The sequence below is a fragment of the Symphodus melops genome (assembly GCF_947650265.1).
Source record: "Symphodus melops genome assembly, chromosome: 11".
NCBI lineage: Eukaryota > Metazoa > Chordata > Actinopteri > Labriformes > Labridae > Symphodus > Symphodus melops.
The window spans coordinates 26,148,104-26,173,103 of record NC_136701.1 but is presented as its reverse complement, the minus strand read 5'-3'; the positions used below and the strand labels follow the sequence as shown (position 1 = coordinate 26,173,103).

Here is a 25,000-nt window from a genome sequence, read left to right as displayed (position 1 = left end):
ACTTAAAAAGATCTGAAGGGCCCACGGGTATCCGAACAGAACTCCCAGAATCCACACTTCAGAGCAAACAGCCATCTGAACAGGAAGACATTAAACGCAATTGCAACACAGCGCACAGTGCAGGCGACCAACCAGCGCTGCACAAATGTGCCTCAACATCCTGTTTCGCAAAAGTCAGGACGATGCTGCAACATGAGCGAAGGGAAGCCCTGTGTGTCTGCAGACACATGTCATAGTCTCAACCCCTTCCGGACCCCGAACACTCCACGAAGCTTCACCGAACCGCTTTTTACAGCGCTGTTCAACCATACTGATAACAGTTTACACATCTCTGGGACCCCCTCTGTCATTCGGCACCAACACATCTCTATAAGATCTTCTTCTGCTACCGGGAACTGTTACTGAGCAGCGTCAACCAGGAAGGATGAGACATACTGGACTCATCTCCAGGCCGAACCTGTCCCCACAGAGACATACTGGACTCATCTCCAGGCCGAACCTGTCCCCACAGAGACATACTGGACTCATCTCCAGGCCGAACCTGTCCCCACAGGCTGAACCGTTTGGACTCATCTTCGGATGTGTTTGAGTTTGTCGGCACACTCACCGATAACCCGGAAAAGTTTAAATAGTCGAAGTTATAAACGGAGTTCATGACGTTGTTTCATCAAACCGAGAGGATGAACTCAGCACCGGTCAACAGGAAGTCTTCATTAAAGCATTCACCGGGACATCCCCGGGTCTGTTACCGGAGCTGACATCTTCATCCTTACCTTCCCGAGCTTTCAGCAGCACCGTGTTGGCGACGATGTTCTCCAGCTCCATGTTGACGCTGTATGGGGGTTACAGTCTCCCCCCCCCAACCCCCCCAACCCAGCCGGCTTCAGTCACAGTTTATCCTCCTTAAACACCGACCTCCTCCTCCTCTCACTCCGTGTCTGCTCGGTCCTGTCCGGTAACAGTCCGCACCCCTCTTCTTTCTCCTCCTCCCTCCGCCCCGGAGCTGCTGTCAGAGAGGAGGAACAACTACAGACATCTCACTCTGTCGTGAAATAACTTCGAGGAAACACGGAACGTGCGATCGTAAACACAGACAGACCTCTCACTCCGCTCATATTTTCAATCTTTGTTTAGCGCCATACTTCCCGCCTCTTTTTTTAAGCTAGTCTCTTGCTAGCTTCTTTTGCAAGAAGCCAAAAACATAATTACCCACAGTTTTCTCAAAATTAAAAAGTGCTGTTTTTTAACCAGGCTGTAAACATGTTCATGTCTGCTGTAAAAACAGGCTTTTGAATGGGTGTGTCTGTGACTTCCTGTGCTTCTGCTGCCGGCCTCTAGTGGACACTCCAGGAACTGCAGGATTGTACACTTAAGTGTCAGCTTCATGTTTTAACACTGAAGGTGTCTGCTTGGTCATTCCCTCGCTCTCTGTCTCTCTCTTAGTTTTATATGCCATCTTCTTAGCTATATTATTATAAGCACATTTTCTGTTCTTTTAGTTTGAAGACGTTATTTATCTCACAGTGATGACGTCAGCAGGAAACTGGCAGATTGAACTTGAACACCAGTGGAAATATGTTCAGAGACATCATTTAGTCCGGTCTCAATAATTGAATCGATACACTATAAATAAGTTCAGCTCCTCAGCATCGATGCACTGTAACAACTGCGGCTCTCTGTGCAGATCAGTGAACGCACCGCGATGCATTAAGGTGCATTAAGAAAGACTGTGATTGATATAGATCAGCTTCAGTCACCTTCCTCGTCCTTCAGTGTCTTCAGCTGATGAGGAGTGCCGAGCGACCTGAACTGAACACCAATCAGGAAGGAGGAGGACACAACCAGCGCTGTTCAGACAGGTAAACAACACCTGACAGGACATTCTGACCTGACCTCTCTCTCTCTCTCTCTCTCTCTCTCTCGCTCGCTCCCTGGTTTCTGACTCTATCCACCTATCTCCAAATAATGAAATAAAGCCAAAACACAAACCTTGAAAAGAAGGAGTGTGAAACATGAATAAACATGTTACGTACTGTTTGTTTATTAGATCTCAGTGATACAGATAATATCCAGGTAACTGCAGAAACTTAGAGACTTTATTTTGCTCTGTAATATTCATATGTGATTGGTTGAACACAGGAGCCAATCCCGTACCACCAACCACCGTTTTTAAATACTGCAGTCAACATGGCAAATAAGAGTCTGTAAAAGCTCTTAAAGAATTAAAATGAAAAACCTTAAATGGATCAACAATGGAGTCCAGACATCACTGAGTGTTTATGTGACAGGAAATAGGAAAAAGTCAAATCTAAACAGAACTTCCTGTCAGATAGCCACGTCAAGTATCCACCATGCAACAGCGCAAGAAGAAGAAACTGAAACAAGAACACTAAATCAGTGTCGGCCAGCTGTGGTCACTTTCAGGTTTGTATCAGCCGTCACCATGGCGATAAGAATGTGTGAAGTTCTCAAGGAACCCCCCCTTCATTCTCAAACGGTGGTACGACGGCTCCCTCCAGTGGTGACCAGGGACATATTTAAAGAAAGATGTGAAAAGTGGTCTCAGGGTCCTGGAGGTGTACAGGTGGTGGTCTCAGGGTCCTGGAGTTGTACAGGTGGGGGCCTCAGGGTCCTGGAGGTGTACAGGTGGTGGTCTCAGGGTCCTGGAGGTGTACAGGTGGGGGCCTCAGGGTCCTGGAGGTGTACAGGTGGGGGCCTCAGGGTCCTGGAGGTGTACAGGTGGTGGTCTCAGGGTCCTGGAGGTGTACAGGTGGTGGTCTCAGGGTCCTGGAGGTGTACAGGTGGTGGTCTCAGGGTCTTGGAGGTGTACAGGTGGTGGTCTCAGGGTCTTGGAGGTGTACAGGTGGTGGCCTCAGGGTCCTGGAGGTGTACAGGTGGTGGTCTCAGGGTCCTGGAGGTGTACAGGTGGTGGTCTCAGGGTCCTGGAGGTGTACAGGTGGTGGTCTCAGGGTCCTGGAGGTGTACAGGTGGTGGTCTCAGGGTCCTGGAGGTGTACAGGTGGTGGTCTCAGGGTCTTGGAGGTGTACAGGTGGTGGCCTCAGGGTCCTGGAGGTGTACAGGTGGTGGTCTCAGGGTCCTGGAGGTGTACAGGTGGGGGCCTCAGGGTCCTGGAGGTGTACAGGTGGTGGCCTCAGGGTCCTGGAGGTGTACAGGTGGTGGTCTCAGGGTCCTGGAGGTGTACAGGTGGGGGCCTCAGGGTCCTGGAGGTGTACAGGTGGTGGCCTCAGGGTCCTGGAGGTGTACAGGTGGTGGTCTCAGGGTCTTGGAGGTGTACAGGTGGTGGCCTCAGGGTCCTGGAGGTGTACAGGTGGTGGTCTCAGGGTCCTGGAGGTGTACAGGTGGGGGCCTCAGGGTCCTGGAGGTGTACAGGTGGTGGCCTCAGGGTCCTGGAGGTGTACAGGTGGTGGTCTCAGGGTCCTGGAGGTGTACAGGTGGGGGCCTCAGGGTCCTGGAGGTGTACAGGTGGTGGTCTCAGGGTCCTGGAGGTGTACAGGTGGGGGCCTCAGGGTCCTGGAGGAGGAGAGGATGGACTACATGATGGTGTAGAAGCGCTCCATCATTGTCTTTTGCAGGTCTGAATACTTCACATATACATCAGTTATATTTATATGAACAGCACCGAGAGACTGAAACGTCTCTTACAGGACGACAGGTGGCGGTAACGTGACCATTATGGCTGCCAACCACCATTAAACACAAGAAGAAGAAGAAGAAAAAGACCGGAACACAACAAACTCCTTCTTCCGGTTTCTGCACGTTGCCTGGCTCGGTTCTGACCCGGACTGCTGTCGGTGTGAAACTCAGAGAACATGCCGAAGACGAAGCAGTCATCGAGGAGGAAGAAGTTCGACTACACCCAGGACCGGAAGAAGCTGAAGAAGAAGTTCTTGAAGAAGAGCAACCCGAGGATAGAGAAGTGAGTTAGCATGGGAGCTAACGGGGGCACGTGAGCTTACCGGAGTACACCGGGTTTATAAAGAGCGCGAGCCCTTATTTAAAACCTTTATTAACCCGAGAGCTGAACACAGAACAGTCTGAGGGAGAACACGCTAATGCTAACTAAAGCTAACGGTCACATGATCTGTGACGTCAGTGGGTGTTAAACATTTAAAGCTAATAAGATGTCAGATTTCCTGTTTGTCATCATTAGAGGAAGGGTCGTACTGATCCAGATCCTCCTGGGGGATTCTGAGCTGTATCCAGACCAGATCTTAAAGGTTCCCCCAGAGAGGTCTGGGTCAGACCGGGTCTCCTCCCAGTGAACTGGCTCCTGACGCTGTGAAGGATCAGCGCCTGGTCTCTTTCTAAAGGTCTACAAGGTTCTGTCGGCTGTGCGAAGGAGCTTAACACAAACCAGCTCAAAGCAGAGAGACCGTGATGTCACTGTGATGTCACCGCGTGTGTAACACGTTCTGTCTGTCAGTCGTCAGATTCGCCATGCGTGGGATGAGAGGAAGTCCACGGCCAAGAACCTGCAGGAGATGGGTCTGGCGTTTGACCCCAACCGAAGTCTGCCCATCCACAAACAGAAAGTGAGTGTTTCTGTAGGAAGAGGGGGACTGCAGGGGTGCTGGTTCAAGTCTGGGATTCAGAGAGGTGCCAGTCCTCCAGCTCAGCAGCTCCCCCTGCTGGCCGCCCGCTCACTCTGACATGTGCCCACTAGGCCACAGGACCCTGTTAGTGTGTCTCAGTAAGTTAAAGGACAAGTCCTCTTTCTGGGACGGTTTCAGACGTCTGTCTCCTGTAGGAGTCATGTTGTTCCAGCAGGGGGCAGCAGAGAGTTAGACCAGCAGAGATTACTGAGCTTTCTCGAGGCTCTCGCCCTCTCAGCTCGTGATGTCAGAAACAGCCACTCTTTATCCCACGCCACGTCCCAGACCACGAAGGACGAGACGCCACGGTTACCCAGAATCCCTCACTGCCTGTCTTCTTCTTCATGTGATTTTGTAGCTCCTCAGGGACAACAAAGAGACGAATGCTCCCGGCGGCCTCGTGATCAAACCCTACGTCCTGGACCGTGAGTTTCTTTCTTTGTCATTCTGCAGTTTGAACTGGGTCGGGTCGGGTCGGCCCGGTTCTCCCATCTATCAATGTGTTCACCTCGAGTCTTTCTTCTGATCTGCAGAGCTGCAGCAGGAGGCGGACCGTCCAGAGAAGGACACCAAGACGCTATCCTCGGACCTGATCGAGTACGCTCAGTACATGATCCGAGAACACGCCGACGACTTCAAGGTAGGAGCGTCCGTTTAGTCTCCTCGCATCGATGCACGCGCTGATCCGTCTCGCCTTTAACGTCTTTACTGCACGCTGTGATGAGAATAACAAACTCTCTGTTCACTCAGAAGGTCGTTTCACTCCATCGAGATACGACCTTCACTGAGCGTGTCCCTGACGGTGCATTCAGGGACACTCAGACATCTGAGGTCTGACTGTGACCTCGATGATAAGAGTTCGACCGTTGACGTTCACCTCGTGTCCGCTCAGTCGCTGATTTCTGTTTTTCTTTGGACTTATTCAAACGTAAAGGCGAGACGTTAGCGTCTGCTCTAACAGGAAGTGAGTCATCTGTGGAGCGCCGCGGGGCTCAGAGTCCGTCAAGATTCTGTCCGTTCATTTTGAGTGCTGCAGGACGTTATCAAACCGCCTTCTGAGCGTGGTGGTCTGCACGCCACGCGTCTGCGCTGGTTCCTGTCTTTGCTGACTGTTGGTTCTGTGCTTCCTGCAGGCGATGGCCAGAGACGAGAAGAACTACTACCAGGACACGCCCAAACAGATCAAGAGGAAGATAAATGAGTACAAACGCTGCCACTCGCAGCACTACGACGCCTTCATCAGCTCGCTCGCCGCTCCCAAGCCCATGGACCAGTAGAGACTGGTACTGACTTTTATACGGCGTCCCCGTGAGGCGGACGTCGACCTGGAGAGACAGGAAGTGGAGACGTGCAGGAGCTCGCTGTCTCGTTACGGACCCTTTGTTGTTTTTAGTCGTGATGTCACGAATGTTAAAGACTCGGCTGTTTTTTATTGTTTGTTTTTCGTTTCACAGGATGAATAAAAATGTTCAAGTTTAAAAATTAACTTCTTGATGTCGATAAAACTTCGGTCCGTTTTTTAAAGTTGTTAAACACTTGAAGGATTCACGAGGCCGTCTGACCAGCACGCGGCGGCGTGCTCGCTCGTCCGTCGAGGCGGAGCAGCAGCGCCTGGAGTCAGGAGATGAAGTGTGAACACGCCGGGTCACGGTGGTGAACGTTTGAACGTGTCGTCGGGCGTGTCCACAGCGGCGGCGTTCTTTACAGTTTAAAGTACGAATGTAAACGTGCGCCATCGACGTGAAGAGGAATACTTCAGTGACCATTGACCGGGCTGAAGGCCAATCACAGGGGAGGATTTCTGGGGGGCACCGACAGTACCTGTGGACACGCCCCCTACGGGTGTGACAACACAGGAGACGGATGTTTATCCGTTTAACCCCGCGTGTTTCCCATCGTCAGCATCAAACCCGGACGTTTGTCTCGCTCTAAAATTCAGAGATCCTTTCGTGATCCGGGTAACCTGCGACCTCTGACCTCTGACCTCCGGTCCAGCCAACAGGAAAGAGTCATTTTCTGAGAACGTTAAAAGTCATGTAAAGAAACTTCTAACAGCTGATAACTTTCAGCAACACTTGGATGAAAGACACGAGAAAGGAGACACCGGACAGAGCGTCAGAGGATCTTTGAGCCGGTCTGTTGAAATGCGTCTCTGCAGGCAGTGAAAGCACCTGGTCCAGTATTTAACCTGCTAACACTGTTCAAAATGATGCTAATCTCCACCATATGCTAGCTTAGCTAAAAGAGTCATGAGCTAACGGGCTACTCCGTACGAGTCGATTGCAGATGTTGATTCTCACCGTAAACAATAGGACATGGAGCCAGAGAGGGGGCGTGGCCAGACAGCTCATTTACATATTTAAAGCTACAGACACAGAAACAGCCTGTTCTGAGCAGGGCTGAAATAGAGGGGTTTATAGACATGATCAAATACAGGATCAGAGTGGATTTACTACAACACACTTCACACACATGATGAAGAGGAGCGAGGACACTGATTTCACCTGAAGAAGAGGAGGAGGTCATGTGACCTGTAATACAGGCAGCAGATTGACTCCACTTCAAGACTTCAGAATAGCAACAAACTCTTTTAATCTTCATCAGAAAACACCAAAACAGAAGAACATGCACGAGTTCTGTTATATCTTTAACAAACATGAAACAAACTATGACGACACATTTCTGCTCACAGATAATCAGAAGAATCAAACTTCACGTTCTTTAAAAACCATCATGGCTGCATGGAGCTTATAAAGCTGTCTTCATGTTTGTCCACGCTCAGAGAATCTATCCGAGCTGCGCCGTGTGGCGGCCTGATGTGGTCCAGAGTCACTCAACTATCCACCTTCTTTTAATCACTTTGGACCTGCGATGATCGGGGAAGATCTCCTCGGGGCCAAAACCAGAACTTTGATTGACTGACAGGAGTATTAGAATGCTGAGCAGAAATAACACTGAAAACTGTCAGATGGGGCCCCTTAGGGGGGTTTCCCACTGTCATTGTCAGATTTGCATTTTCTGATCCGCTGCTACAGTTTGTCTCGGAAGACCCCCTACAGGCCAGGAGCCCCCCTACAGGCCAGGAGTCCCCTACAGACCCCCTACAGGCCAGGAGCCCCCCTACAGGCCAGGAGTCCCCTACAGATCCCCTACAGGCCAGGAGTCCCCTACGGGCCAGGAGGCCCCCTAGAGGCCAGGAGCCCCCCTACAGGCCCCCTACAGGCCAGGAGTCCCCCTACAGGCCAGGAGTCCTCTACAGCCCAGGAGTCCCCTACAGACCCCCTATAGACCAGGAGGCCCACTACAGGCCAGGAGCCCCCCTACAGCCCCCCCTACAGGCCAGGAGCCCCCCTACAGCCCCCCCCTACAGGCCAGGAGCCCCCCTACAGACCCCCTACAGGCCAGGAGCCCCCCTACAGGCCAGGAGCCCCCCTACAGGCCAGGAGCCCCCCTACAGACCCCCTAGAGGCCAGGAGCCCCCCTACAGCCCCCCCTACAGCCCAGGAGCCCCCCTACAGACCCCCTAGAGGCCAGGAGCCCCCCTACAGCCCCCCCTACAGCCCAGGAGCCCCCCTACAGCCCCCCCTACAGACCAGGAGCCCCCCTACAGGCCCCCTACAAACACAAAGAAGTCTGAACCTCTCACATAGTGTGAAAAACGTCCTCACTCCACTCGAGTGAATAAGAAACGTTGTTCAGTGTCAGCAGATCAAAGTGACTCATTAAAGTTATTCATCATGAATCTTAAACTGTCGAGGAGTATTTGACCAGCCGCTCATGTTCGTTAGCATGGGAAGCTAACGGAGAGTTTTTGTAAACATTCAGGTCGCTCTAAAGCTCGAGTCTTTAATTCAAGAACCAAACTTATTTCAACAGTCCTGAAGACAAGAATCGAGTCGTGAGAATAAAAATAAAATCCCAGATAAACTTCAGTGTAGGAGTCAGCAGAGGCCAGAACTTCATGTAGGTGGTGCGTTTTCAGTCTCCAACCTGGCAACCCGGAATATTCTGTTTCCCTGACGTCAATAAACACGTAACGGAGAAAAACAGCGAGGCCGTTTCTGTATAAATCTACAGACTTGACTTGTACACATGCTAGTCTACATGCTGAGTCACTGACGCAGGAGGTGAGTCATCCTCCTCGCTCTGCTCCTCCTCTTCATCGCTGAGTCAGAGTACGAAGACGAGGAATCTTTAATAAAGTCTTTAAACGGTCCAAAGGAAGACGAGGCTTCTCTCACGCCCCCCCTCCTCTGGGAGCTGGGATCAGACCAGCTGGAGCAGGAGGTCCTGGAAGGTGTCCAGACCCCGGCAGGAGTTCCTCAGGGTCCCGTCAGAGCCCAGCTGGGCAGCCAAGAGGAACAGCTTTCTGTGCTCTGTCACGGCGCCCAGAGACAGGGCGTCACGCAGCTCCGACACGCTCACGGCGTTCGGCTTATCCTGCAAAGAGTTCAAAAGACAGTTTAAAGGAACAGTGACTGACTGGATGGAGATGAACACGCTCGAACACGAATCACAGAACATCAGTGAGGCTTCTCGTCTCCGTGTTACCGACAAGACAAAAGGTGACTAATTACGACACGCACAACGCCGTTTAGGGTTACCTGTTTACAGGTCTCTTTTAACCAACACATGTTTTTCTCTCCTTCACAGGTTATGTACATTATGCTATATAAGTTTAAGTCTAATGCTAATGCTAACTGCACAGGTTATGTACATTATGCTATATAAGTTTAAGTCTAATGCTAATGCTAACTGCACAGGTTATGTACATTATGCTATATAAGTTTAAGTCTAATGCTAATGCTAACTGCACAGGTTAGGTACATTATGCTATATAAGTTTTAGTCTAATGCTAATGCTAACTGCACAGGTTATGTACATTATGCTATATAAGTTTAAGTCTAATGCTAATGCTAACTGCACAGGTTATGTACATTATGCTATATAAGTTTAAGTCTAATGCTAATGCTAACTGCACAGGTTTAACCTGTAATTATGTTTACTCTTAGTCACATAGGGGCTGCTAAATCTTGTGTGGGGGATTATTGTATACAGAGGGGGGGGGGGGACAGCGGGTGTGTATTGTAACTAATGTCTTGTGTCCTGCCTGTCTGTATACTGCTACTGGATGCCTTGAATTTCCCTCGGGATCAATAAAGTATCTATCGATCTATCGATCTATCGATCTATCTATCCATCTGTAAACACACAGTTTTAAAAACAGGTTGACGAGTGCAGACTTGAAAACGGCGCCATCTCCTTTTAATATTGTGAACTGCAGTTCCTTTGAAAACAGACCGATGGAGACATGAGCTAATCACACCTATTTGGTTTTTTGAAGCAGGCTGTAAACATGTTCATGTCTGCTGTAAAAACAGGCTGTTTGAATGGGTGTGTATGTGACTTCCTGTGCTGCTGCAGCCAGCCTCTAGTGGACACTCCAGGTACTGCAGCCAGCCTCTAGTGGACACTCCAGGAACTGCAGCCAGCCTCTAGTGGACACTCCAGGAACTGCAGGATGTCACTGCTTGCTGATTTTTGAAAACTCAAAGCGTGTGTTTTCAGTGGATGTTTAATCGCCTGATGTCAAACGCTCGTCAGATGTAGCGATGAAAACAGGAAGCAGGCGTGCGTCACATGTTCCTCCGCTCCCTCAGAGGCTCATGAATAATTTGACGAGCGCGAGGTGAAGAAATATGAGCCGAGGAGGAAGTGTAGAAATGTTTATGGATCATCCGTCTGACACTTCTTCTCGACTGCAGGGTTTGACCGCCATTTTAACCACGAGAGAGGACCGGCAGTCTAATCACACGCTCACATAACTGCGTTCTAGGTTTGCCTTCAGGGATCCTGAACTCTGATCCGCCATCCCGTAACATGGGGGGGGTGGGGGGGGTGGGGGGTATTTTTATTGAACACTTGTTTAAGGTATGAAAATGGTTTACCTGCTTGTTTCCCAGGACGACCACAGGCAGCTGAGGCTCCACCTTTAGCAGGCGGTGAAGTTCCGCTTTAGCTAACGGGAGGCGACTCCTGTCCGATGAGTCCACCACGTAAACCAGAACGTGAGTCCTCCTCAGGTAGTCTGACCAGTACCTCCGCAGGTCCTCCCCTCCCCCGACTGCAGAAAACACGAATAAAGAAATAATCTGATCAGAAAAGGAAGTTAAATAAAGGAACGTACGCCACGTGGACGGCGTCTTTCGTTTGGTCGTTTCTGCTTTCATACATGAAAGTCTTGTTTGTGTCATGGCGTGTTCTTTGATTCTTCTATTGAGCCATAACATGACACACGGCGTGCCGGCCTCATCGTCACATGACATCAGCAGTTTGAGTCCCTCCACGTGTTGTTCGTCTCCGCACTGATTGAAATCACGACTCTGTCGTGTCGAGGGATGAAACAGATTTGTCATCAAAGCGTGCAGAATGAATTCTTTTTTTTGTTGATTCAGATTTTCTTCCCAGAGATCCTGATCGACGACGTTCAGAAGGAGTTCAGCTTGTTTCTGAAGTGTGGAGGAGTCGGAGAGCGGGAGGACGCTGCACGCTTGTGTAACTCCAGCCTGCTTCATGTGACTGATGGATTCAAAGTGTGGTGACGTTAGGATCTGAAAAACAACATCTGCGTGTGGCTTTTAGATCCACTGATTCCATGTTGAGTGCCGAGCTGAGACGTTAGCGTATCTGCACGGGGCCGGATGAAGCAGCCGAGACGTGATGGTGATCAAACTGCGAACAGAACCAGAACACGCCTCAGGCTACAGCGTGAGTCTCCCCGTGTAGAGGAAGTCAGCTTATCAAATCTCTTCAGTCGTCACACATTCCTGCGAGCGTCTCGCTCCTGTGGCTGAATCACGTCGCTGGGTTTGACTTCGTCACTGCCTCCGAGAGCAGCACACAGCCGCTCAGCAGGAATCCATGAATGCCAGACTTAACGGAGGATGTTGCTAGGCAACAGGGCCGGGATCAGGCAGAAATAAATACCTGTTTACCTGCTGGGGGAGCGGACGCTCAGCTGTTTTAAAGGGGGGGGGGGGCTATGTGCCCGGTCTGTCCTGACCCTCTGCAGAGCGCCTTATTAGACACACACACACACACACACACACACACACACACACAGTCATAAAGGTGTGTTAGTGTGTGTGTTTTGTATTCTCAATGAAGATGTGGTGACGTCGTCGTTTTGAACAACAAGGCTCATTCTAACCAAATCACCTGATTGGACAAGAGGCAGCATGTTTCCCACCAAGCGCTCCAGTTTGGTGCAGTAAACTCTGATTCTGTTTGAGCTTCAACAGCCAATCATAGTAAGCCGCATTATGATGTCACTTCATTGTGTAAACACGTCACCATCTTCCTCTAACATGTGTCTCTAGTCTGTCTACAAACAAACAGGCCGTTTGGAGATGTTCCCTTCATGACATCACAAAGGGCAGTAGCCCCTCCCCTTCATGACATCACAAAGGGCAGTAGCCCCTCCCCCAGGTGGGTGACCCTCCCACAGCTAGGTGTTTGTTCTGCCCTCTGAGTCTGCCTTCTCACCGTAAACAATAGGACATGGAGCCAGAAAGCAGCGAGTACACCCGAGCCCTTCCAGAGAGGGGGCGTGGCCAGACACAGCTCATTTACATATTTAAAGCTACAGACACAGAAACAGCCTGTTCTGAGCAGGGCTGAAATAGAGGGGTTTATAGACATGATCAAATACAGGATCAGAGTGGATTTACAACAACACACTTCACACACATGATGAAGAGGAGCGAGGACACTGATTGAAGAGGAGGAGGTCATGTGACCCTTACGTCTAATCCATATCTGATGCATGTTTGTGAGCTCGAGTTGAGGCAGTTCATCAAATCAGATAAAAAACAAACTGGAACAAACAGTTCCTGCACCAGAAGAAGAAACAAACATGAGGCACAGCACAGTTTGTCTGAAGCATCAGGACCTTCTCTCTGATGTTGTTTTTCACTTCCCTTCTGCACACGCTCAGATCTGAGCAGCTCAGAGCGTGGTGTGTGCATCTTTTCATTCAGGGTTTAAAGGCGTTCAGCTGGATGTCCCTGATGGACTCTACAAAGAGATCTCTCCCGTCCCTGAGCACTGTTCCACTCCGAGCTGTCAACATGCCTCTGCATCAACGTCAGACAAAGACTCCGACTTCCTCGGCACAGAGACAGTGAACCTGACTGAGTGGGCGCTGACGTCTGCTGCTTTCACTTTCAGAGATGAGAGATCTGAGGCGCTCTCTGTGTTCACCTCGTGAATGAATCTGCTGGCGAGCGTGACGCGTTCATGTGCACACGCCTGCAGAAGCTCAGTCCGAGGCGCTCTGCAGCTGACAGCAAACAGACGAGCGTTTCGTTTGATGGATTTGTTTGTCTTCTGCTCCTTTTTGGACTCGCCTGATTTGATTAGCTTCGTTTGCATTTGAGAGAAAGTGAATGATATCAGTGAGAAACAGTCAGAAGGTTCTCTGTCATAGTCTCAGGTTGATAGGGGGCGTTCATCCTGACCAGCTCTACGCACGTTTATACACGAGCTAATGGAGGAATCTGCACCAGCATCATTTTAATGCTAACCTGTTAGCTCGTTAGCTATGGTGACCATATTCTCAAAAACAGTTCTACTTCCTGTCTCTTCCCACCGCCTGTTTGCTCGACTTTGTATGTCGGCATATCCACCATGGACGATGACTTCCTGTTCAGTATTACAGCACGCCAACCTGCTGTTACGCAGCAGGTTCTGTTAGCATGATGAGCTAGGTTAGCTTGGCAACAGATTGACTGACACATGAACAGACCAATCAGCGATGTTAGCATGGTGATTGGACCGAGCGGGGGATCGGTGTCTCCCTACGCTAACTGCTCGCACTTTTATTCAAGTAGTGTTCATATGAAGACGTCTTCCTGCACGGCCGGCTGCAGCCGCATGCAGCACTTTGTTCTCATCTAAAGACGAGTTCTGTTTCTGTCCGCTCGGTCAGCGTCTGAGTCGAGGAGGAAAAAGAGTCTTACTCTCCAGGAAGTCCAGCTGACAGGCCGGGGCGTTCAGGCTCATGAAGTTGAAGCCTCGAGTGGGCCGGCAGCGGCCTCTTTTAGCCGCCGACTCCCCGGGGGTCAAACCCTGCAACATGCTGCTCTTCCCGGCCCCGTCGAGACCGAGGACCAGGACCTGCCGCTTCCCCCGCTCCTCCTCCTCCTGCAGGAAAGATCAGAGACATTAAGACATGGAGGGATCAGGTTTGAATCATTACTCATGTGACACACTCTCTAGAGTCTTCAGGTCCTCGAGAGTCTGAAGGAAGGTCAGAGAGTCAAAGACCTGCATGGATCAGAGAAACGCTGAAAGAAGTGTTTTCATTTTTCTATAAGGATTCAGTGAAGTGTCGATCGTCAGACCTCCAGAGGTGAAAGTCCTGATATCCATGGTTTGGAGAGCGTCACAGAGCAGCAGCATGCTAGCTGATACCTGCTCAGGTCAGATCTGAGCGAGGACACCAGGGTCTCCTCTGTGCTCGCCCGCTCTCTCTCTCTCTCTCTCTGTTTCGCTCCTGCACACGGCCTCCGAGCTCCCGGCAGGTTAGCCTTTATTCATGAACTGAGCTTCTGCAGAGTTTAATTAGCAATTCATATGAGCGCCTTCAGAGCTGCAGCAGCATCGCTTCTGAGTTTCTTATTCAAAAACATCACATTTGTCTTCACTCTGCTGAGGCTTGCAGACGACTCGGCCTGTTTTTAGAAACCACCCTGAGACTCTGCTTCCTTGAAGCCAGCAGTCAGAGCTCTCTGCTGATGACTGTGGTTCTAATCACACGGATGCTGTGACGGATCCGCAGCCTGCTGGGAGCTCCGAGCCGCTCTCAGGCTGCTGAGCTTTGACTTGATCTCTGGTCACAGCGGAGTCAGCTCGCCTGCAGCGCCTCAATGAGAAGGAAACTTTAATCTTTAAACAGCCCATCACTGCAGAACTACATTACCCATAATGACCTTCAACCCTGTTATGTGTTATGAGCCACACATTACGCAGTCAGCAGCAGAGAGGGTGATCATGTCTCAGGGATATTGATGGTCTTGATTTGTCAGACTATCTGATCAGAGCTGATCCAGCTCAGCTTCATACAGAGACCGAGGACAGCAGGGGGATGTTTGGAGGAACTCACAGATTAGTCGAGGTGGGTCAATGTGACCCTGATAATGATCGTATCTGTGTGAATACATGCAGAGCCAGTCTGACAGTTCTGTGTGAGCATGAATCAGGATTCATCTGATGTATAAGAGTGTGTGGACTCAGGTCTGGATCAGGTCTGGATCAGGTCCTGCAGGGAGGTCTCAGTTAGTCTGGTCTTGACTAAAACACCTGCACACTCCTGTGCTTTAAGATCACAGCACATCTGAGGGCCCCAAGGAGGGACCCTGTGACGTCATCAGAACGCGAAGCTCCTCACAGAGACGACAGCTCATTACAGACTTTCATCTTCATCACTCCCGTCATAAATTCATCTTCATCCTCACCCTCATCTTCATCAATAAAAGCAAGTCAACCTGATATTTCCTTTTGATGACTAATATCTTCAAGTTAAGAAGCACCCCCCCCCCCCTCATCTTCATCTCAGCTGTATTTATCAGAGCTCTGCGGTCCTCCAGGTGTTCCGTCTCCTCTTCTTCACCTTCCTCTCCAGGTGTCTTAAACATTAAAAAAAACCAGTCGCTGTCTCACCTCTTTGATGGTGCAGTACTCCGCCTGTGGAGCCCATATCCTCCTCTTGTAGAACAAGTTCAGAGCGAGGAAGAGCGCGGAGCCGAGAGCAGCCACGGCGGCGGTCAGGGCGATGGAGATGTGCCGGAGCAGAACCATAGAAACCGGCGGCGGACACTCGCTGCGTCCCGGACACGGACCAGACTCACTGCTGCTTCTTTCTCTGTGTGCGCGTGATATCTCTCTCTCTCTCTCTCTGTCTCTGTCTCTGTCTCTCTGTCTCTCTCTCTCTCTCTCTCTCTCTCTGCTTGTTTTTGTTTTGAGACGCCCATGAGGAAAAAATGGTGCATTCAGTGCCGCTCAGAATTTTGCCTGTCAGCTCTGCATGGGTCTGTAAAGCTTTCTGTAGCTTCAGTGTTTAGCCAGCTCTGCATGTAGAAACACTGTAGCTTCAGTGTTTAGCCAGCTCTGCATGTGGTGGACACTGTAGCTTCAGTGTTTAGCCAGCTCTGCATGTGGTGGACACTGTAGCTTCAGTGTTTAGCCAGCTCTGCATATGGTGGACACTGTAGCTTCAGTGTTTAGCCAGCTCTGCATGTGGTGGACACTGTAGCTTCAGTGTTTAGCCAGCTCTGCATGTGGTGGACACTGTAGCTTCAGTGTTTAGCCAGCTCTGCATGGGTCTGTAAAGCTTTCTGCGTTCTAACCTCTCTCCATGTTTCATCTCCAACATTGATCCTAGTTTGAGCAGCTTTCTGCTGCTGGAGCTTATTAGAAACATGCAGAGGCTTTTTAGCTCGGGTACAATCACTTCTATCTGAAGCAGTTCCACTGCCCGCTTCCATCGCTGCAACACCTGTTCACCTGATAACTGCTCTCATATCTGGCAAACCCAGGGGCGTCCAAAACGGCCTTCAAAGCCCCGCCTACCTTCTCTGGTCCAATCACATCCAGAGCAGAGAAGCTTCAACACAGCAGGTTTCCTTCATGATCACAGAGGAAGAGAGCAGCTCTCTGATTGGCTGATTGATCACACAGGAAGAGAGCAGCTCTCTGATTGGCTGATTGATCACACAGGAAGAGAGCAGCTCTCTGATTGGATGATTGATCACAGAGGAAGAGAGCAGCTCTCTGATTGGTCCTTTACTCTGCACAGTACATAATGAAACTCTGGAGCACTTTGAGATTTTAAAAATGTAAAGTGCTTTACAAATAAAATGTATTATTATTATTATTATTAATATTATTATTATCAATGAAGACAGTCCTTAGTTCGTCCTTTGACTCATGGACAGGACTCTAAACCTCACTCTGTTTTCGATGTGACGGTTTAAACTTTGAATGAAGCGTTTGTTTGTGACTCATGACGATGAGGTCATAAAGAAGCTGTGTTGTAAACTACAGGCTGCTCAGTCTCGAGTTTAGAAAGTTCTAGAAAGTTCCTCTCATGCTCTCTAAACTGTGAAAAACAAAACCTAATTGTCAAGCTCCATTTACAAAACCTCAGACTTAAAACCAAACTTTCACCTCAGTCTGTTATTTTCAAATTGTGCCCCGAGTCAGTGTCAATAAAACCCCACTGAGCAGTCACTAAACCCTCCAGGACACAGTGCTGTACAAATGAACCTTGTTCACTGTTGGCTGTAACCTGCATTTAGCACCTTTAGGGGAACAGCATCTTCTGCCTGTAAACTGATTCTGATTGGCTGTGCATGAAGTCAACATGCTGCCTCACAAAGAACAGACGCAGGTGAAGAGCTCCACCTAGTGTCAGCTTTTAGTATAGTTCCTCTCTTTTATTTCTTCTTCCACCTTTTGTCGTTCCCTCGTTCCTTCTCCCTCCTCCTCTTCCCTTTCCTCTTCTTCCTCCCGTCTCCTCTTCATCTCCTCCTCCTGTCTCCTCTTCATCTCCTCCTCCTGTCTCCTCTTCATCTCCTCAACCTGTCTCCTCTTCATCTCCTCCTCCTGTCTCCTCTTCTTCCTCCCGTCTCCTCTTCATCTCCTCCTCCTGTCTCCTCTTCATCTCCTCCTCCTGTCTCCTCTTCTTCCTCCCGTCTCCTCTTCATCTCCTCCTCCTGTCTCCTCTTCATCTCCTCCTCCTGTCTCCTCTTCTTCCTCCCATCTCCTCTTCATCTCCTCCTCCTGTCTCCTCTTCATCTCCTCCTCCTGTCTCCTCTTCATCTCCTCCTCCTGTCTCCTCCCGTCTCCTCTTCATCTCCTCCTCCTGTCTCCTCTTCATCTCCTCCACCTGTCTCCTCTTCATCTCCTCCTCCTGTCTCCTCTTCATCTCCTCCACCTGTCTCCTCTTCATCTCCTCCTCCTGTCTCCTCTTCATCTCCTCCTCCCGTCTCCTCTTCATCTCCTCCTCCTGTCTCCTCTTCTTCCTCCCATCTCTTCTTCATCTCCTCCTCCTGTCTCCTCTTCATCTCCTCCTCCTGTCTCCTCTTCATCTCCTCCTCCTGTCTCCTCTTCATCTCCTCCTCCTGTCTCCTCTTCATCTCCTCCACCTGTCTCCTCTTCATCTCCTCCTCCTGTCTCCTCTTCATTCTTCCTCCTGTCTCCTCTTCATCTCCTCCTCCTGTCTCCTCTTCATCTCCTCCTCCTGTCTCCTCTTCATCTCCTCCTCCTGTCTCCTCTTCATCTCCTCCTCCTGTCTCCTCTTCATCTCCTCCTCCTGTCTCCTCTTCATCTCCTCCTCCTGTCTCCTCCCGTCTCCTCTTCATCTCCTCCTCCTGTCTCCTCTTCATCTCCTCCTCCTGTCTCCTCTTCATCTCCTCCTCCTGTCTCCTCTTCTTCCTCCCATCTCCTCTTCATCTCCTCCTCCTGTCTCCTCTTCATCTCCTCCACCTGTCTCCTCTTCATCTCCTCCTCCTGTCTCCTCTTCATCTCCTCCTCCTGTCTCCTCTTCATCTCCTCCTCCTGTCTCCTCTTCTTCCTCCCATCTCCTCTTCATCTCCTCCTCCTGTCTCCTCTTCATCTCCTCCTCCTGTCTCCTCTTCATCTCCTCCTCCTGTCTCCTCTTCATCTCCTCCTCCTGTCTCCTCTTCATCTCCTCCTCCCGTCTCCTCTTCATCTCCTCCTCCTGTCTCCTCTTCATCTCCTCCTCCTGTCTCCTCTTCATCTCCTCCTCCTGTCTCCTCTTCATCTCCTCCTCCCGTCTCCTCTTCATCTCCTCCTCCTGTCTCCTCTTCTTCCTCCCATCTCCTCTTCATCTCCTCCTCCTGTCTCCTCTTCATCTCCTCCACCTGTCTCCTCTTCATCTCCTCCTCCTGTCTCCTCTTCATCTCCTCCTCCTGTCTCCTCTTCATCTCCTCCTCCCGTCTCCTCTTCATCTCCTCCTCCTGTCTCCTCTTCTTCCTCCCATCTCCTCTTCATCTCCTCCTCCTGTCTCCTCTTCATCTCCTCCTCCTGTCTCCTCTTCATCTCCTCCTCCTGTCTCCTCTTCATCTCCTCCTCCTGTCTCCTCTTCATCTCCTCCTCCCGTCTCCTCTTCATCTCCTCCTCCCGTCTCCTCTTCATCTCCTCCTCCTGTCTCCTCTTCATCTCCTCCTCCTGTCTCCTCTTCATCTCCTCCTCCTGTCTCCTCTTCATCTCCTCCTCCTGTCTCCTCTTCATCTCCTCCTCCTGTCTCCTCTTCATCTCCTCCTCCTGTCTCCTCTTCATCTCCTCCACCTGTCTCCTCTTCATCTCCTCCTCCTGTCTCCTCTTCATCTCCTCCTCCCGTCTCCTCTTCATCTCCTCCTCCTGTCTCCTCTTCTTCCTCCCATCTCTTCTTCATCTCCTCCTCCTGTCTCCTCTTCATCTCCTCCTCCTGTCTCCTCTTCATCTCCTCCTCCTGTCTCCTCTTCATCTCCTCCTCCTGTCTCCTCTTCATCTCCTCCACCTGTCTCCTCTTCATCTCCTCCTCCTGTCTCCTCTTCATTCTTCCTCCTGTCTCCTCTTCATCTCCTCCTCCTGTCTCCTCTTCATCTCCTCCTCCTGTCTCCTCTTCATCTCCTCCTCCTGTCTCCTCTTCATCTCCTCCTCCTGTCTCCTCTTCATCTCCTCCTCCTGTCTCCTCCCGTCTCCTCTTCATCTCCTCCTCCTGTCTCCTCTTCATCTCCTCCTCCTGTCTCCTCTTCTTCCTCCCATCTCCTCTTCATCTCCTCCTCCTGTCTCCTCTTCATCTCCTCCTCCTGTCTCCTCTTCATCTCCTCCTCCTGTCTCCTCTTCATCTCCTCCTCCTGTCTCCTCTTCTTCCTCCCATCTCCTCTTCATCTCCTCCTCCTGTCTCCTCTTCTTCCTCCCATCTCCTCTTCATCTCCTCCTCCTGTCTCCTCTTCATCTCCTCCTCCTGTCTCCTCTTCTTCCTCCCATCTCCTCTTCATCTCCTCCTCCTGTCTCCTCTTCATCTCCTCCACCTGTCTCCTCTTCATCTCCTCCTCCTGTCTCCTCTTCATCTCCTCCTCCCGTCTCCTCTTCATCTCCTCCTCCTGTCTCCTCTTCTTCCTCCCATCTCCTCTTCATCTCCTCCTCCTGTCTCCTCTTCATCTCCTCCTCCTGTCTCCTCTTCATCTCCTCCTCCTGTCTCCTCTTCATCTCCTCCTCCTGTCTCCTCTTCATCTCCTCCTCCTGTCTCCTCTTCATCTCCTCCTCCCGTCTCCTCTTCATCTCCTCCTCCTGTCTCCTCTTCTTCCTCCCATCTCCTCTTCATCTCCTCCTCCTGTCTCCTCTTCATCTCCTCCTCCTGTCTCCTCTTCATCTCCTCCTCCTGTCTCCTCTTCATCTCCTCCTCCTGTCTCCTCTTCATCTCCTCCTCCTGTCTCCTCTTCATCTCCTCCTCCTGTCTCCTCTTCATCTCCTCCTCCTGTCTCCTCTTCATCTCCTGCTCCTCCGACACACCATCAGATGTTTAACCTGGAGGCACTTTGGGTGACGCTGCAGCCATAAATATGCAAAGTGTGCAAACATGTGTGATAAACCAGTAACATCCAGGAGCGTCTTCAGCTCGTGCAGGATGAACGTGCTTTTAACTCTTTTATTTAGCCTCCTTAAAGTTCCAACAGTAATCAGCATGTTCATGTTGGCCTGCAGGGGGCGCTGTGGGCTTGAATGTGAGATCTGCAGAAGCCTGGGGAAGTAACTGAAACACAAGAAGCAACATTATAAAAACATATGGATAGTAAACAAAGAATGAAACAGATATTAATGGACAAAACAAGAAAGGAATGTGATGAACGAGAGATGATGTATTCATGTTTTTACTGTATTAAAATGTGGATTACTGTGAAAACAGTGAATTTGCATTCTAAATATTTGTAGTCTGTTTGTTCTGACAGTTTATGTGTATTCTGTTGTTGGCATCCTGACGTCCTGCCTTTGGTTTGTCTGTCACACAATTTGTAAACATCTTTTTTAAAGGGGTTATTATTATGAAATAGCAAATGGACCTGAGTATACTGATGGTAGAGGCTGCTGCAGAGTGAAGAGTCCATCAGTATTAACTCATCCATTCAAACACATTCACACACTGATGCGTGTATACTTTTTGATGCATTTAATGGCAGCACACTGAATCTGTCGTGGCTTTAGTGTGCAACAATTCACTGAGGTCATTTTAAGTCAGAATAATGGAAAAGAAATTCCCACGCTGTGTTGACAGAAAGGCATCTGAAAAAGATAAGATAACATATCTTTATTGTCACTGTACAAGTACAATGAAAACCTGCTGGACTCCTAGAAAGTAAATAAATATACAAATACTAAACCTGTCGATTTACAGAATATACTCAGTTCATAAAATAACAGACTAAAATATAGAATACGGCATTTTAATCTTCTAATAAGCATCTAATAAGTGCACATAAGAGGATGTTGGTGTGAGTAAAAGTTTTTATTATTATTATTTTACTTTTTTGGACTTCAGGGGCTCCATAAATTTAAGTTTTATTCATATATTGTAATTTTAGTAAATGATCATATATGAACAATAACATAAAAGTACTTTTTTGAATTCATTTTTACATTAAATTAAAATAATTTATTTATTCATCATTGCTATGATAGCAAAATGTACATAAAAAATATATTAAAAACAAAAATAAAAGTTTAATTCAAACCGGAAGTCTACCTATCGCTTGCGGACTTTCCGTTTATTTTGAAGTCCCAGCCGGAAGCTGCAGTAATCATCGTTAGCTTGACAGCAGTAGACCCGGCCGAAGTGATCGGGACTGAGGACAGACTTTACCGCCGCTTCTCTCGCGTGCTGTTTTTAAAGAAGGATAACTACACCAAACTACACACAAGTTTGTGTCGGAGTTCCCGGATGTTACCGGCTGTGAGTAAGCCGTTACTTCCTGCTCACCGCGGCTCTCAGGACGGCTCGTCCCCGCGCTGCTGGCGGCTAGCATCGGTTACTGCTGCTAACATGGTGGCCTGTAGGCAAGGAGACGAAGAAGAAGCAGCAGCCAGCACAGTTTGAGGAGACGAAGAAGAAGAAGCAGCAGCAGCCAGCACAGTTTGAGGAGACGAAGAAGGACCTGTCCCGGTCACCGTGGACCGGTGTTGTTCACTTTAAAAGTGTCCCTTGAAGTTGAGCTCCGGGAGAAGTTCACTGTTTATATCACGGATGAGTTCACTTTGAGATGAACTGGTGCAGCCCCCCCCCCCACACACACTCTTTATTAAGTTTGGTTCGTTGCTGATCTGTGGATTATTATGGGTCATTATGATGGACTAATGCAGACCACACCGGGATCTATGTATGAATAAGAGCTGATGGTGATGAAGATGGTGGTGAAGATGATGAGGGAGAAAATCGATGGTTTTCCTTCGCTGTGATTTTGAGTAGAGAGGAGTTCATTACATGGAGACTCGCCTGACATGCCAAGGAAGGAGTTGCCACTACCTGAGGGCTGGGAGGAGGCCAGAGACTTTGATGGCAAAGTCTACTACATCGACCACATTAACCAGTGCACGAGCTGGATCGACCCTCGAGACAGGTAGGACTGCGTGACGTGTGACAGGTGTTGCACTAAAGGCAGCAGGTGCACATCATGAGTCATTCAAGTCTGTTACTACCTCTGTTACCCCTCTGTTACCCCTCTGTTACTACCGCTGTTACTACCTCTGTTACCCCTCTGTTACTACCTCTGTTACCCCTCTGTTACTACCTCTGTTACTACCTCTGTTACTACCTCTGTTACCCCTCTGTTACTACCTCTGTTACCCCTCTGTTACTACCTCTGTTACCCCTCTGTTACTACCGCTGTTACTACCTCTGTTACCCCTCTGTTACCCCTCTGTTACTACCTCTGTTACCCCTCTGTTACTACCTCTGTTACCCCTCTGTTACTACCGCTGTTACTACCTCTGTTACCCCTCTGTTACTACCTCTGTTACCCCTCTGTTACTATCTCTGTTACCCCTCTGTTACTACCTCTGTTACTACCTCTGTTACCCCTCTGTTACTACCGCTGTTACTACCTCTGTTACCACCTCTGTTACCCCTCTGTTACCCCTCTGTTACTACCTCTGTTACTACTTCTGTTACTACCTCTGTTACCCCTCTGTTACTACCTCTGTTACCCCTCTGTTACTACCTCTGTTACCCCTCTGTTACTACCTCTGTTACTACCTCTGTTACCCCTCTGTTACTACCTCTGTTACTACCTCTGTTACCCCTCTGTTACTACCTCTGTTACTACCTCTGTTACCCCTCTGTTACACCTCTGTTACCCCTCTGTTACCCCTCTGTTACTACCTCTGTTACTACCTCTGTTACTACCTCTGTTACTACCTATGTTACTACCTATGTTACCCCACTGTTACTACCTCTGTTACACCTCTGTTACCCCTCTGTTACTACCTCTGTTACCCCTCTGTTACTACCTCTGTTACTACCTCTGTTACCCCTCTGTTACTACCTCTGTTACCCCTCTGTTACTACCTCTGTTACTACCTCTGTTACCCCTCTGTTACCCCTCTGTTACTACCTCTGTTACCCCTCTGTTACTACCTCTGTTACCACCTCTGTTACCCCTCTGTTACTACCTCTGTTACCCCATCTGTTATTACCTCTGTTACTACCTCTGTTACCCCCTCTGTTACCCCTCTGTTACTACCTCTGTTACCCCATCTGTTACCCCTCTGTTACTACCTCTGTTACCCCTCTGTTACCCCTCTGTTACTACCTCTGTTACCCCTCTGTTACTACCTCTGTTACCCCTCTGTTACCCCTCTGTTACTACCTCTGTTACCCCTCTGTTACTACCGCTGTTACTACCTCTGTTACCCCTCTGTTACTACCTCTGTTACCCCATCTGTTATTACCTCTGTTACTACCTCTGTTACCCCTCTGTTACTACCTCTGTTACCCCTCTGTTACACCTCTGTTACCCCTCTGTTACTACCTCTGTTACCCCTCTGTTACCCCTCTGTTACTACCTCTGTTACTACCTCTGTTACCCCTCTGTTACTACCTCTGTTACTACCTCTGTTACCCCTCTGTTACTACCTCTGTTACCCCTCTGTTACCCCTCTGTTACTACCTCTGTTACCCCTCTTTTACTCTCTGTTACTACCTCTGTTACCCCTCTGTTACTACCTCTGTTACCCCTCTTTTACTCTCTGTTACTACCTCTGTTACCCCTCTGTTACCCCATCTGTTACCCCATCTGTTACCCCATCTGACTACCTCTGTTACCCCTCTGTTACTACCTCTGTTACCCCTCTTTTACTCTCTGTTACTACCTCTGTTACCCCTCTGTTACTACCTCTGTTACCCCATCTGTTACCCCATCTGACTACCTCTGTTACCCCTCTGTTACTACCTCTGTTACCCCATCTGTTACCCCATCTGACTACCTCTGTTACCCCTCTGTTACGGGGCGGCAGTAGCTCAGTCTGTAGGGACTTGGGTTGGGAACCGGAGGGTCGCCGGTTCAAGTCCCGGCACGGACCAAGTCCGGAAACTGGTCTGGTAACTGGAGAGGTGCCAGTCCATTTCCTGAGCACTGCCGAGGTGCCCCTGAGCAAGGCACCGAACCCCAAAACTGCTCTGGAGCGCTCGCTGTGGGCAGCCCCCTCACTCTGAGACCTCTCCATTAATGCATGTCACTAGAACCCTGTTTGTGCATGAGTGTGTATCTCGGCCTGTGTGTGTGTTAGACAGAGTGTAAAAACTGAATTTCCCCTCGTGGGATTAATAAAGTGTAAATTATTATTATTATTGTTACTACCTCTGTTACCCCTCTGTTACCCCTCTGTTACCCCTCTGTTACCCCTCTGTTACCCCTCTGTTACTACCTCTGTTACCCCTCTGTTACCCCTCTGTTACTACCTCTGTTACCCCTCTGTTACCCCTCTGTTACTACCTCTGTTACTACCTCTGTTACTACCTCTGTTACCCCTCTGTTACCCCTCTGTTACTACCTCTGTTACCCCTCTGTTACCCCTCTGTTACTACCTCTGTTACCCCTCTGTTACCCATCTGTTACTACCTCTGTTACCCCTCTGTTACCCCTCTGTTACAACCTCTGTTACCCCTCTGTTACCCCTCTGTTACCCCTCTGTTACCCATCTGTTACTACCTCTGTTACTACCTCTGTTACCCCTCTGTTGCCCCCTCTGTTGCCCCTCTGTTAGCCCTCTGTTAGCCCTCTGTTGCCCCCTCTGTTGCCCCTCTGTTAGCCCTCTGTTAGCCCTCT

The 25,000-nt window shown here is 49.5% G+C and overlaps 4 protein-coding genes across 4 annotated transcripts in view; 2 read left to right on the top strand and 2 right to left on the bottom strand.

The window, feature by feature from the left end:
* Positions 1-928, bottom strand: part of grk6 (G protein-coupled receptor kinase 6) — a 22,203-nt gene extending 21,275 nt beyond the window's left edge. Inside the window, exon 1 of the mRNA XM_079355822.1 lies at positions 774-928. Within this exon, the coding sequence (XP_079211948.1) occupies positions 774-825 (52 nt within the window). The 5' untranslated portion in view covers positions 826-928. The remainder of the gene's footprint in view (positions 1-773) is intronic.
* Positions 929-3,665: 2,737 nt separating this feature from the next.
* nop16 (NOP16 nucleolar protein homolog (yeast)) lies at positions 3,666-6,020 on the top strand. Its single transcript, XM_079355841.1, has 5 exons — positions 3,666-3,937; positions 4,445-4,553; positions 4,972-5,038; positions 5,147-5,253; positions 5,747-6,020. Exons 1-5 carry the CDS (start codon positions 3,831-3,833, stop codon positions 5,888-5,890), a joined length of 534 nt encoding a protein of 177 aa, XP_079211967.1. The 5' UTR covers positions 3,666-3,830; the 3' UTR covers positions 5,891-6,020.
* A 2,747-nt stretch (positions 6,021-8,767) lies between these two features.
* arl10 (ADP-ribosylation factor-like 10) lies at positions 8,768-16,278 on the bottom strand. The gene is made up of 4 exons (XM_079355839.1): positions 15,336-16,278; positions 13,634-13,817; positions 10,562-10,737; positions 8,768-9,053 (listed from the first exon to the last, which is right to left on the bottom strand). The coding sequence occupies exons 1-4, from the start codon at positions 15,471-15,473 to the stop codon at positions 8,880-8,882; spliced, it is 672 nt and encodes a 223-aa protein (XP_079211965.1). The 5' UTR covers positions 15,474-16,278; the 3' UTR covers positions 8,768-8,879.
* Positions 16,279-21,448: 5,170 nt separating this feature from the next.
* The window catches only part of wwc1 (WW and C2 domain containing 1), a 27,802-nt gene continuing 24,250 nt past the window's right edge, over positions 21,449-25,000 (top strand). The window contains exon 1 of the mRNA XM_079355805.1: positions 21,449-22,294. Coding sequence (XP_079211931.1) covers positions 22,176-22,294 — 119 coding nt within the window. The 5' untranslated portion in view covers positions 21,449-22,175. The remainder of the gene's footprint in view (positions 22,295-25,000) is intronic.